At 36.0% G+C, this 14,715-nt stretch overlaps 1 protein-coding gene across 4 annotated transcripts in view; it reads left to right on the top strand.

Moving 5' to 3' along the window:
• NAA35 (N-alpha-acetyltransferase 35, NatC auxiliary subunit) overlaps positions 1–14,715 on the top strand; it is a 103,996-nt gene that overhangs the window by 27,878 nt on the left and 61,403 nt on the right. For 3 of the 4 annotated variants that reach the window (XM_036854991.1, XM_036854993.1, XM_036854990.1), the window contains exons 7-11: positions 10,152–10,218; positions 10,298–10,341; positions 11,851–11,901; positions 12,570–12,653; positions 13,481–13,595. In XM_036854991.1, coding sequence (XP_036710886.1) covers positions 10,152–10,218; positions 10,298–10,341; positions 11,851–11,901; positions 12,570–12,653; positions 13,481–13,595 — 361 coding nt within the window. The remainder of the gene's footprint in view (positions 1–10,151; positions 10,219–10,297; positions 10,342–11,850; positions 11,902–12,569; positions 12,654–13,480; positions 13,596–14,715) is intronic. The other variant, XM_036854992.1, reaches the window with a different exon arrangement.

The following is a 14,715-nucleotide window of genomic DNA, read 5'->3' as shown; positions in this document are numbered from 1 at the left end:
CTACCAATTCTCACCTTTATCCCTTGAGTAATGAATTTGCTGCTCTACTGGATCATTCCTATCAGCATACAAACATGCTTTATTCATTTTACTCAATCTCAAAAATACCATTTCATGGCATAGTCTTGTCCTTCAGCTTCTGCCCATATCTCGGTTCTTCTTTTCAGCCAGTATCCTTAAGAGGTGTTCATACCCACCGTCTCTGGTTCTCTCCTCTTTTCTCTGTTGAGTCCACTCCAATCAGGCTTTGAACACGTGTTCCACCAAAATTGTGACATTATGGTCATCAAAAACTTCAGTGTTGCTAAACGCAGTAGTTAATGTTTGGTCTTAAACTTGACCTATCAGAAGATTTTGACATAGTTGATCACTCCATCTTTGAAACAGATTATTTTCTTGGCATTTAATATGTCCTTTATCCCTGGTTTCCCATCTCACTGGTTGTTCTTGTTTGTCATCTCATTCTCTAAACCAGCAGTATCCAATAGGAATATGATGCAAGCCACATACATAATTTAAAATGTTCTAGTAACCATGGGTAAAATTAATTTTAATAACATTTATTTAGCCCAATATATCTAAAATAATACTTCAATATATAATCAGTTTAAAAATATTAATGACCCTAGCTGCATAGGGTATCCTGTGTGGAGGATACCAATCCATAGTACTATCACATCTGTTTTTTATTTAGTATTACTACCCACTTCTGTGGAAAGCTGGGCAAGACACTAATTGTAGGGTATTCTCTGCCTGCCACTGGACCTTAGAAGTGGGGGAAGAGACAATTTACAAAACAGGAAATGCATATGGCTTACAAAATTATGGGAAAAGAATTTTTTTAAACAACTCACTGATGATCCAAAAATGCATGTTAAAACTAGATACCATTTTTTTGGCCTGTGAAGTAAATGGGTATAAATTTGAGACAACCTGAAGCTTGCAACAGAGCAATAAAATGGACAGTTCTTTTTTTTTTTAATCTTTATTTATTTATTTGGCTGTGCCGGGTCTTAGTTGTGGCACGCAGGATCTTTTAGTTGTGGCATGCAGGATCTACTTCCCTGACCAGGGATCAAACCCGGGCCCCCTGCATTGGGAGCGTGGAGTCTTAGCCACTGGACCACCAGGGAAGTCCCTAAAATGGATACTTCTTTTCGCTGTTGGAGAGAGAATAAATTGGTCCAGATATTTTGGGGAAAAAATATTAATGAAATATTTTGAATTCTTTTTTTTCTACTGAATATTCTCAATCTGGTATGTATTTTACACTTAGAGCACATCCCAGTTTGAACTAGTCTCATTTCAAGTGCTCGGTAGTTATGTGGCACACAGCTCTAAACATTGGTGTGACTCAGGCTCACTCTTTACACTTCTTTATCTATACTCTTGATGATCTCATGCAGTTTCGTATTTTTAAATTCTGTCTCTGCTAATGAGGCCAAATTTATATTCTTAACCTAGGCTTGTTCCCTAAATGTCATATTCATATACGCTGCTGCCTATTCTACATTCTCACTAGAATGTCACACATAACATTTCCAAAATGAAGCTGCTGGTTTCCCCTTGCTTCCAAATTCTTTCTTCTGTAGTCTTCTCAATCTCAGCAAATGGAACTCCATTCTTCTAGTTGCGCAGACCAAAAACCTGGGCATCATCCTTAACTCCTCTCTTTCTCCCGTACCCTGCATCTAAACCCTCAGGAAGTCCTTGGCAAACTACAGCCTGCAGACCAGCCCTGCTGCCTGTGTCTTTTATGGTCCTTGATCTAAGAATATTTTTTTTCCTTTTAAATGGTTACATTTATATAGTTATATAAGTGCCTACTCAGTATTCTCTGTTTTGCCACTTGGTCTGCAAAGCATAAAATATATATAATCTGGCCCTTTAAGAAAAAATTTGCCTATCCTTAATCTGTACTATCTATTTATTGATTTCATTAACATATGCTGGACATTGTGGCAAGTGCTGGGAATAAAATGATAGGCATATCACTTTGCTGTGCAGAGTGAGGATGGGAATCTAAGAGCTTCTTTCTTAGACATCCAGCTTCTTATTCCTCTAGCCCCACATCTTTTTTTTTTTTTTTTTTTAATTTATTTTATATTTGGCTGCATTGGGTCTTTGTTTCTGCGCGCGGGCTTTCTCTAGTTGCGGCAAGCGGGGGCTACTTTTCGTTGCTGTGTGCAGGCTTCTCATTGCGGTGGCTTCTCTTGTTGTCCAATTACTTGGCATCTTCCAAAAATTGCCTTATGTGTCTTGAATGTTGTCTTCCATTCTCTTTGTCTTCTTTGTCCTTTGGAATTCAAACTTTTCATTCCTTTACTGATGTATAGTATGATTTCAAGAGGTGTAGTGGAAATACCACATTTAACCAAAAGTCCATTGTTTCTACTGCCTACCTGATAAAATTCAAAACCCTTAGAGTATCTATTTTTATCATCTGGCCCCAACTTTATTACTCATTTTTTATTACTTCTTAATTTTTTTATTGAGTTACATGGCATACGACATTGTATAATTTTAAGTAGTATAGCATATTGATTTGCTGCATTTATATTGCAAAATGATTGCCATAGTAGCATTAGCTAACACCTCTATTGTGTTACATAATTGTCATTTCTTCTAGTGTTGGGAACAATTAAAATGGAGTCTCTTAGCAAGTTTAATGTTTATAATAGTTTTGTTGTCTGTAATCACTGTACTGTATATTAGGTTTCTAGGACTTACTAATCTACTAGTTGCAAGTCTGTACCCTTAAACAACATCTCCCCAATTCCCCCACCCCTAGCCCCTGGTAAACACCATTTTACTCTCTGCTTTTACGATTTTGGTTTTTTTAGATTCCACGTATGAGAGAGATCATACAGTATTTGTCTTTCTCTGTCTGACTTAGCATAATGTCCTCAGGGTCCATTAATGTTGCTGCAAATGGCAGAATTTCCTTTTTTTCTTATGGCTGCATATTATTCATTGTATAAATATACATCTTCTTTATCCATTCATTCATTGATGGACACTTAGGTTGTTTCCATACCTTGGCTATTGTGAATAATGCTGCAATAAACATTAGAGTGCATGTCTCTTTGGTTACCTGTTTTCATTTCCTTTGGAGATACATATACCCATTAATGGGATTGCTGGATTGTGTGGTAGTTCTAATTTTAATTTTTTGGGTAACCTACATACTGTTCTCCACAGTGATTGAACCAGTTTACAGTCCCACTAACAGTGCACAAGGGTTCCCTTTTCTCCACATCCTAGCCAGCATTTGTTATCCCTTGTCTTTTTGATGATCACCATTCTTAGGGGTGTGAGGTGATGCTGCATTGTGGTATTTATTACACGCGTACCTCGGAGGTATTGCAGGTATGGATCCAGGCCACCACAATAAAGCAAAGATTGCGATAAAACGAGTCACACGAATTTTTTGTTTTCCCAGTGCATGTTAAAGTTATATTTACTATAGTGTACTCTATTAAGTGAAACAGCATTATGTCTAAAAAAACAGTGTACATACCTTAATTAAAAAATACTTTATTGCTAAAAAATGCTAACCATCATCTGACAATGCAGGGTTGCCACAAACCTTCAATTTGTTTTAAAAAAAATGCAGTATCTGCAAAGTGAAATAAAGTAAAATACAGTAAAATAAGGTATGCCTGTAAACCTTTTTCTTCTACCCTGGCATTTTATTCTTCAGCTGGTCCTATATGTTATTCTCTTTCATTATCCCATGCTTGTGCACAGGATGTTCCTTCTGACTCTTAGGCCTTTTCTCTTCTCCTTACCCTTTTAGGGCAGAGTCTTACTTAACTTTAAACTTGGATCCCAATCTCCTGACTTCCCCAGACTTCAGTTTTGTTCTCTGTTGTTCTTTAGCATGTTCTTCTGTCATAGCTAGTGTCTGTACATGCTGGTTTGCATAGAACAGTCCTGCCTGACACCTTTTGTCCTGGTATAATTATTACAGCATCCCCTCTTACCCTTAGTAGTATACCAGCTTGAATATGGATGTGATGTTTGGAGGTACTGCTTCATTTTGTGAACATGAAGTGACAGATGTAAAAATCTGAAAGCTTAGGATAGTGGAGCTGAAAGAAAGATTACTTTCTAATATTCTAATGTTCATGTTATTTGGCATGCTGTAAATCTGTATCACTTAAGTCAGTGTAGTTGGATTTTTCTCTTACTTGCAGCCAAGCATATTTCTAATACAACAGTAAATAAATGAAACTATAGAAGTTCTTGGCTTGTCTGGCAAAGAGTAAACACTATTATCCATTTGATGTATATCTTTCCAAGTATTTTTTATGATATGTACCCATGTGTATTTTACTTAACATGATGGAATTATGTAGACTGTTTGCAACTTGCATTTTCCCACAGAGTATAGAGAATAGATTTCTGCACATACCAGCACATGTAGGTAGATCTACCTCATTGTTTTTATTTGCATTGCATCGTGTTGAGAATACAGATTTTGAAGAACTATTTCTGGCATGAGTCATCAAAGGATGCTGAAACTAGTAGACAAAAGTATAATGAGACACAGGACTTGTACCTAGCCTCAGTGTATCATCCCACAAGACATTTGTTAATTACAAAAGGGAAAATGATAAGTTTACAGTGTAGACACTTAGTATCTTAGCCAAGTGGCCAGAATTAACCACCAGTAATGGGATAAGTCAACACCATATGTGTCTCCAGATTCAGTGATCTAAGAAGGACACAACATCACTTCTGTGGTATTCCGGTCAAATATCCTATCAAATATTAAGTTGATTTGAATTTTGGAAAAACATAAGACAAACCCATATTGAGGGACATACACAAAATAACTTTGGCTTGTACTGTTCTAAAATGTCAGGACATGAAAGACAAGGACAAAAGAAATGTTCCAGATTAAAGAGACATCAGTTTCCTGATTTGATAATTGTACTGTGGTTTTGTAAGAGAATGATTTTTGTTTTTATAAAATCACACCGGCATTTATAGATAAAGGGGTATCATAGTCTGCAACCTAGTCTCAAAGGTTTCAGGGAAAAAAAATAGAGAATTATAATGTAAAATGTGGTTTAATGTTATCATTTGGGGAGTATGGGTGAAGGGAATATGGGACTTCTCTTTACTATTTTTGTAATCTGAATTTTTTTCAAAATAAAAGTTAGAAAAGCCTCTGGGGAGTGAGACCACATAAGTTTGTGTTCTTACTCTGTCGCGTACTAGCTCTGTGGTTTTTCGGAATTTAACCTTTCTATGCCTCAGTTTCCTCATTTATAAAATGTAGTTTATAAAAGTACCCACCTTAGAGCATTATTGTGAGGATTAACAAAGTTAATACAAGTAAAATGTTTAGAACAGTGCCTGGCACATGATAAGCACTTAATAACATTAGCTGCTCTTAGTAGTTGTAGGAGCAGCAGCAGCAGTAGTATTCCACTGTATGTACAGTAAATTACAAGCCACTTACTAATGGACATTTAAGTTGTTTCAAGTCCTAATCTGAATTATCTGTGCACATGTTTTACCCTTACTTGTACCCTTACTAGGTTACCCAGTATCTGGTCTGTGGTAGGTACTCAAATTTTAGTTGAATGAATCAGATTATTTTAGGAGCCCCTGAAATATTTATGCAAAGTATTTTATCTGTGAAATGAATGTTTAAAGCAGTAATAAATCACAACTGATACATTGTGACTATTAAGTTTTAGAAGGGGTTGAAACAGTTTTACTTTATTAGAATATTAGTACAATCAAGATTACTGCTTTGGTGAAATCACATTCACTTCTGATATTGGGTGTTCTGTTACAGTTATGATTGTAAATATTTACTATTCTAAATTTCTTTGCAAGGCTGCATTGTTTTAAATGCTGTGTTTTATAGAATGCTAAATATCCCTTATAATTTTCTGCAGTTATATCTTGGTAGTATTGTAAAGATATTGTAGAGTACAAGCGAAGAACATGGGCTTTATCTGTCAAGACATCTTACTTCTGTCCCTGGATAATAAGCTCTATAACTGCAGTGATAGTATTTTACCATTGTATCCCTGGTATTTAGCCCATACCAGCCATCATAGGGTGCTCAGAAAATGATTTGTGCATTGCTCAGAAATGGACAAAATTTTTTCCCTGCTAATTACTCACCTCTAAAATCTTGATATCAAGCATACTATCCTTTGATCCATACCACTTACTTGGATTCCCCTATTCCTTCTGTCCTTTAGTGCCACAGAGACCTCCAATTCATAGATGCTGTCGCTTTAGTTTTCTCTGTTACTTTCCTCATGTTCTCATTTCCATGGCCCAGTTAGTGCTAAAATCGCTTTTCAAACACCCTTGCCCCTCTAATCTCATAATGTGTCACTTCTCTGGCAAAACTCCAACCACCTGCCTACTTGCTGCTTGCACCCAAACAACAGAAGGCAGCTAGGGAAAATTCACATCTGTGTGTCTGTTCTCACTTTAATTTTAGGACTGCAAGTCTCAGATGGGCACTCAACACTAGAGACAATCCTATCCTACAACACTTCCGTAGCAAACTTGCTTTTCCAGTGTCTAAGGTGACTTTTTCACACCTGTTACTTCTCAGACCTCCAGTGCCAACCCTCACTGTCAGCTTGCTTTCTCCCTTAATGGGACATTAGATACAGTCAGATGTAATTAGAAGTATCCCATCTTCTCATTATCACAAATGCTAACCTGTTACGTTATCCACACACTCTGTTGTTGTTAAAATGAAAGTGTCCCTGTGACATTGTAAGCTCTCAGCCCCTCCACTGTGTTCTAGATTCTATCCCCTCCAGCCTACTGCAGTTAGTAACCCTTTGTATTGTGTTGCTGCTGTATCCTTCACTGCTAGATTATTCTTACTGGCATATAAACATGTTTTTATATGACTCAATTTAAAACCAAAACACCGCAGTTCCCTTGATCCCATGGCTCCTTATATCTACAGTCTCATTTCTCTGCTACCCTGTATGTACCAAAAACTCCTTGAATGAGCTGTTAATATTGATTTATTTTACTTTCTCTTTCGTTCTCTTCTCACCCACACCAATTGGACATTCTTCTACCACTACACAGAAACTGGTCTTAGCAAGGTCCTTAATGATACCCGTCTTGCTAAATCCAATGTTTTCACTCCTCCCTCTTCAGCCTGTTGGCTTCATTAGACTCAACTGACCACTTTTTGAAATACTTTCTTCTTCTATTATGACAATCTGTTGGATTTCTTTCTTTCTCACTGGTTAGTCCATTTCCTGTGCTTGCTCCTGTAGATCTCCAGTTCTCTTGGGCTCTCCCTGGGTTGATTTCCTCTAGTTCTGTGGCTTTTAATACCAACTATAAGCTGATGAAGTCCAAATTGATATCTCTAATCCTGACTTCCTCCTCTGACTTTCAGACTCAAGCAGGTGCCTTCCTGAAATCTTCCCTTGGATGACCAAAGGAATTACAAACTTAATATAATTAAAATTGTACTCCATTTCTGCCCTTAAACCTGCTCCTCCCAGACTGCCCCATCTGAGTGAATGGCATCATAATTTACCAGTTGCTCAGACCGCAAAACCCTTGATTGTACTACAGTTTACCTCATATTCAGTTCTTCAGCACATCATGTTGGCTTTACCTTTTAAATATATCCTGATTTCAACAACTTCTCATCATTTCTGGTTATCATATCAGTCCCATTCACCATCAGCTGCTGCTTGGACTGTTGGGTGGTATCCAGTATCTGGTCTCTCTGGGTTTACTTTGATTTTTGTCCTCCTCAAGTCCACAGAGTTTCAGTAGTGATATTTTAATGGCAGCATCTGTTGACGTAACTCTTCTGCTTCAGACCTCCAATGACTTAGATTAAGTTCTTGTTACTGAGGTCTGTATTTATTACACAGACCTGTGATAGTCTCCCAGATGAATGCTTTTCCTTAGACTCTTCTTGGCAAACTTAAGGGTCCACAGATAGGGCTTACAGGTTGTTTTTTTTTCCCCCCATTTTCTTTTTTCTACACAGTGTTGGGCTACTTAATTTTTTAAAACTTGGTAACATTAAAAAATCTGATGATTTTACATTAAATTAGGTTTTTCTGAAAACCTAGGAGACCGTACCAAACTAGTGCTGTATTCATTCATGGCCCCAAGAGGGTAAGCAGCGGCCTACTTCCTTTAGATGACGTGTACGTTCTCTCATTTGCCACAGTCTCCACCACTCCTCAGTATAACTTGTAACCAGCCTGATGTTCTTAGTAAGGTTAACGGCCAAATGGCCCCTGCCCTGAAGTAGCTCATCAATCCTTCAACAAATAGGTTTGAACAGTACTCTGTGCCAAGCACTATTCTAAGCCCTAGAGATAAAGCATGAATACAACAAAGCCCTGAGCTCAGAGATTATGCATTCCTTGGGACAAATAGTCAATGTGTAAGTAAACAAATTACATATATAATGTCAGGTGGTGACAAGTTCTGTGAAGAAAAGTAAAGTAGGGGAAGGGGATATAAAGTTGTGGAGGGTGCTATTTTAGAGAGAACGCACAGGGTAAACCCTCGTATGAGAAATTGACATTGAAACAGAGGCTGAAATATAGTAAGGGATGGAGCTTTGTAAATCTTTTGAAGAAAATCAGTTTGGGGAGGGGGGTTCAGCGGGTACAGAGGTCCTGAGAAGAGTATGTGTTTGATATGCTTGAAGGACAACAAGAAGGCCTGTGTGATTGCAGTGCAGTGAACATGGAGATGAGTGGTAAGTAGGAAATGGGTTGGAGAGGGAGACCAGGGCCACATGATGGAGGGCCTTAGAGGCCATGGGGGAATTTGGAATTTTACTGTGAGGAGGGAAATTCCTGAAAGATTTTGAGTAGAAAGTGACATGAAATGGCTTATCTTAAAACAATCTCTTTGGCTTTTGGTGGTGAATAAATTATATAGCAGACAGTTGTGGAAGGTGGGGGACCTGTCTGGAGACAGTTATAGAAGTGAGAGATGGTGGATCCTTGAACTGGAGAAAGCTGTGAAAGGAGTCAGACTTGGTGATTAGAATTTGAAGATAGATCCTACAGTGTTTTCTGATGGATCTGATACGGGTTTTGGGAAAACAAGATGACTTGAAATGCAGGTTTTCAGCCTGAGTAAAAGGATGGGGGTGCCTTTTAGCGATGTGGTAAACACTAGGAGAGTTCCTATTTAGACATGTATAATTTGAGAATCCTGTTTGATGTCCAAGTAGAGATAGAGTATAAACTTCATCTGGAGGGTAAGTTTATAGCTCTCTAATACAACCTGAGACTTTTGAAAGACCCAATCCTGTGAGGCATACAATTCTCCTGAGTTCTTTGAGACTAGAGACATTGTTTGTACTTCTGTTTGTCAGATATAGTACCTGACGTGAATTGCATGCTTACTGACGTTTTTAAGAGTCCAGAAGTTTCACTATAGTTCTGGCTACTGCTGTGAATATCTGTTATTTCATTATGTTAGGCTTTTATATACATTTTTATAAGAATCGTAATGTGGCAGAAACACTCCTTTAATAGAGCTTCTAACTGCTTAGCTGAAATCGGCCAGATATTATTAAACTCTTCATAGTGAATCCATTAAACCACTTAATTTGCTAATATCTCATCAGTGTTTTAAACGATTTTGAGAGTGGGAATCCATGTATGAATCATTTTTTTTCTTTACAATGGGCAGAAGCGGGAATGTGGTTTTGCTGTCACTGAGTAATTCTCTTTGAGAAGACTTAACCTTTTAGCCTAACAGTGTGTAAAATGGCATAATAAGTTTTGAAGAGTCTTGTTTAAATTTTGCAAATAGTAATTATTACATATTTACTGTTCACCTGTGAATGTGAGAATTCTTTGTAAGTGGGAATTATTTGTGATATTATCATAAGCATTATTTTGCAAATGAACATATTAATGTGAGTATGCTTAAATAGCCTAAGGACAGCAATTGAAATTAAGGGGACAGAGACAACATTAGAATGTGGTGTTTTAATGGTATGCCTGTAAAGAAAGCTTGGATGTATGATAGCAATATTTAGGGTGACATTCCATTACTGTTTTCTTATTAGCAAATAGTGATTTTCTAAGAGAAATATAATGAAAGGTTTTGCTACTATTCAAGGGCCTAATTATTGCTTTTCTGTATAGGAAGATTTTCAGTCAATGACTTATGGATTTAAAATGGCCAACAGTGTGACAGATCTTCGAGTTACAGGTAAAACCATTTATAAATATAATTCACAAATTTTACATTTGGATTTGTTTCCTTTTAAAATCATTGTCTCTCTTTCTAGGCATGCTAAAAGATGTGGAGGATGACATGCAAAGAAGAGTAAAGGTATATATTTTTTTCTCTTTTCTTTGGTATAGGATGTTTATATTCTTCTAAATGTCAGGTTAACTTTAGCTAATTACAAATAGCTAGTGTAGGTAGGACCACCAACTTTCTTTATATATGCCGTACCTTTTTTTGGTAATGAATTAGAACACTGCTAGAGGGGTTTCTGGTGAATTAGTGTTGCTTTCAAGTGTTGAAAATTTAACCCTTTCAAATTTTTTCAATTTTTTGCCAGTGTTTTAAAATTTTAGTATGCTATTTTAAGAATAGCATAAGATTCTAGAATTTTAAATTCCTCAAAGGTAAGGACTACCTTCTTCACCTTTGTATCATTAATAGTTAAGGCAGTGTCTAGAACATAGCAGAAGAGCTCAGTAAATGGAAGTTCCTCAAATCTGATAAAAGCCTTCTTTGAATGACATCCTTTGGCCAGATGATCCTGATGATTTTGTTCTCACAGAAATTAAAAATGAAAAAAAGTTACATTTCTACTGTTTTTTTATACCTGTATAACACAGCATGGTTGTCAAAACAATTTTACATTATTGTCTTATTGGATATTTACAGTTACTCAGAGCATTAGGCAATAAAATGCACTTTTAGATGAAGAAAATACAGCTGAAAAGAGTTAAGTAACCTGTCTTGAGTCTTATTAAGGGCATGCCATTAGTAAGTGGCAGCTCCAGGGCTAGAACCCCGATCTACCAGATCTTCCTATGGTACTGCCTTGGAATTTTGTCAGAATAGTCAACCATATGTAACACATGTATTAACAAGATGTTTTGCATTTTAGTATAGAACTGATCAGTATTTACCATGTGACTTTATGATGTGATTTTGTAAAGGTTACTTTTTTTTCTAACAGGGTTAGTTTGGAGAGCATCAGGAATTTCAGTTAATAGTTTTTTTTTTTTAATTAATTTATTTATTTATGGCTGTGTTGGGTCTTCATTTCTGTGCGAGGGCTTTCTCTAGTTGTGGCAAGCGGAGGCCACTCTTCATCGCGGTGCGCGGGCCTCTCACTATCGCGGCCTCTCTTGTTGCGGAGCACAGGCTCCAGATGCACAGGCTCAGTAATTGTGGCTCACGGGTCCAGTTGCTCCATGGCAGGTGGGATCTTCCCAGACCAGGACTCGAACCCGTGTCCCCTGCATTGGCAGGCAGATTCTCAATCACTGCGCCACCAGGGAAGCCCCAATAGATTTTTTAAAAGCAGGAAGTACTATGTACCATGTGCTTCTGCTTATGTTTTTCATTGTTTTGCTTTTGCTGTTTTTAATACCGTATTCTTTTGTGTGATCTTTATAATTTATATCAAAATGAACTTTCTGTACATAGTATTAATAGGAAAATAAATAATTGATACAGCTTTTTTCTTCCAAATATTTTTCTTCAAATAGATTCTTGCATATACTCAATAAATTAATTTATTGCTTTACCTTGTATAATTGTAATCTAATGCTTTTACAGGTTTGTGTGTGTTTTAATATACCTTTTTTAAAATTTTAGAGTACTCGAAGTCGACAGGGAGAAGAAAGAGATCCAGAAGTTGAACTAGAAGTAATTGAACTTATTTTCTGGTAGATAATATCAGAGAAGTTAATGTTGTAGTTTTATGAAGTACGTTATAATTTATGGAAGCCCTTTTTAAGGTATTTCTTTACAAATTGGACATTGCAAGGGAGTTTATTTCCCTTGTATTTATTTTGATAGAATTTTAATACAGCTCTTTCAAATACATGATTTCAAAGCTCTTCAATATTCCTGTGAGGTAGGAAGAAAAAAATGATTTTTTTTTTTTTTTACAGATGATCCACCAAAAGTTGGCAGAATTCAAGAACTTACACAGTATCAAAAGTTGTCAAACCTTTGTTAAGATCCTAAATTTTCTGACTCTGCTTAAAGCACCTTTTTATCAGTCCTTTTAAAAATGCTAATTAAATCAGTTTTGAAATAATAGTGTAACTCCTGACTTAGGGAAAAATCAGTCCTCTTGATACATAAGCTTTATTATGTATTTCTATTTCAGTAAAATAGGCTTTGTTTTATTATGTTGCCTGCAGCTCATTTTTCAGACATTTAAAAGACTATAAGTGAAGGTGTTTGTAATGTATTCAATAGTAAGTTATTAACACTGAGATTTAGGACTTAAAATACTATATTTTAAAATGAAATTTCTTTGACAGACTTTGCATCTTTTAACTTTTAGTCCTTTCTTGTTTTTTTAGCACCAACAGTGTTTAGCAGTATTCAGCAGAGTGAAATTTACTCGAGTGTTATTGACAGTGCTTATAGCCTTCACTAAGAAAGAGGTAAGGGTATTTACTATAAATTTTACTGTTTCTGTTTTCGATGGAATGCTTTATTTTGGTAGTTCTGAGACTTTTTATTGAAATGTATACGCACACATATACAGCACTCAGCATTTGGTGTGTTTACATCAGAGTATCCCTGATTTTCTCCAAAAGTCACATGAATTTTACATTCTGTTCCATAACATGTCCATGTCTGTTGTTGATATAAAAATAACGTATTATGTATTAGTGGATAAAATAATAGAAGCTGAAATTGCTTCTGGGTAGTTATTGTGAATTGGAGAAATTAAAAATGAGAATTTTAAGTAGGCCTCTTTCATTCAGTTAAGTAATTAACTTAGATTTGTGTGGAATAGATGGTGAATATTTTTGTGTGTATATTGCATTAACTCGAAGTAAATTATAGACTAATTTGTGAATAGTTAATAAGTGGTAAGTAGAGATCCAACCTTTACTAACTTCTGTAATTCTGTTCTTTTTTTTAAATTTCACCTTGATGAGTGACTTAGTAGGAATGTTGCAATTTCCCATTTTCTAGTTGATTGCATCTCTCTCTTTTTTTTTTTTTAAACATGAGATTAGTAGAATAAACCAGAAATGTTTCCTATTGTTCTTTAATGGCTCCTATAATGTATAGATATGGGTAAAAAAATTATTTCTATCCTAACAGGATCTGGGCATCCTATATTAAGTGAATAGTTTGTGAAAACCAATGTCATTACAGCAAGCATTTAATTTCATTATTGTTTATAGGATTTTCCTATTTAATGTATATCTTTCAGTGAAAGAATATGTAAGAATGTTTTTGGTGATTTATTTGCTAGACCAGTGCTGTTGCAGAAGCTCAAAAATTGATGGTTCAAGCAGCAGATCTTCTTTCTGCCATTCATAATTCATTGCATCATGGCATCCAGGCCCAGAATGATACTACAAAAGGAGGTAATTGTCTGTTTTGCTCCTACTCTTTTTTTGTTCTTTCCCATCCAGCGTATACAGTGTTTGGTTTGTTCTAAAATATCCGTTAAGTCAGTCTATGTAGACTTTGGTATGTTTTGCTCCATAGACTTATATAGAGTGTTTATGGTACCTTCTTTTTAAATTTTTTCTAGACCAGTTGGCCATCTCCTGTATCTTACTGTTTGGGTTCTGAATCTTTACTCTGTCTCGTAATCACGCAGTGATGTTAGCAGTAAATCATTCTTTTTTAATCACCTCTTCCCTTTACTCCTTTGAGAGATCATCAGCTCCGTTACACAGTCTTCCCTGACTCCACCAGGCAGGCCTAGGTATTCCCTCTGTGGCCTCATTGCATTCATACATGCCTTTGTTACATTTTTTTAGTATATCATATTATAGTTTACCTTTTGTCTTTCCATGAGATTTTTAGTACTGTTAGGCCAGAGTCTAACTTTGCGTGGTCTCTACAGTGCTTGGCACGTTGTTGACAGGCAGTAGATTTTATTTATGAATTAAGCCTTAAAAATAAAAGGCATAGTGTACCTTTATTGTAAAAGCCCTGACTGAGTTAACATTTTAGTAATGTGTAGCAATTTTGGTTATCCTTAAAACCATTAAAATGAGATGATATTTGTATTTTAAAATTAGTTTTTCACAGTTGTTAGTCCTCTGACCAGGAAGTCCAGTTTTATTGATTCACACTCCTTTCCTTTTTCATCCTTTCCCCTCCTTTTAGGGACAGAAGTTGTGGTATTCCCCTTCCCATGAATTTTTTTTCTTACTCAAAGTTTAGGTAGTGGAGCAGTCCAAAAGGTAATTTGGTTTAGGAAATCAGTATTATCTTTATGGATAATAATTATACTGAACTTATAAATTCATTATTAATTCATTACCATTTTCTTTTTCTCCAGGAGAGAGAAAGATAAGTGACTATTAGATGATTGACTAGATGACATTCTGTAACCATGGGACCTTAAAAAGAAAAAGGTTTTTATGCATAGCAAGCTATCTAGTACATGTTTACAGAGAGGTAAACATACCTACAACTCGTCAATACTTTGAAATCTAGTGCAAGAATACTTTATGGAAACCACTGTAAAAT

Source organism: Balaenoptera musculus, chromosome 6 (genome assembly GCF_009873245.2).
Source record: "Balaenoptera musculus isolate JJ_BM4_2016_0621 chromosome 6, mBalMus1.pri.v3, whole genome shotgun sequence".
In the NCBI taxonomy this organism is placed as follows: Eukaryota; Metazoa; Chordata; class Mammalia; order Artiodactyla; family Balaenopteridae; genus Balaenoptera; species Balaenoptera musculus.
This window is presented reverse-complemented; position numbering and strand designations above follow the sequence as displayed.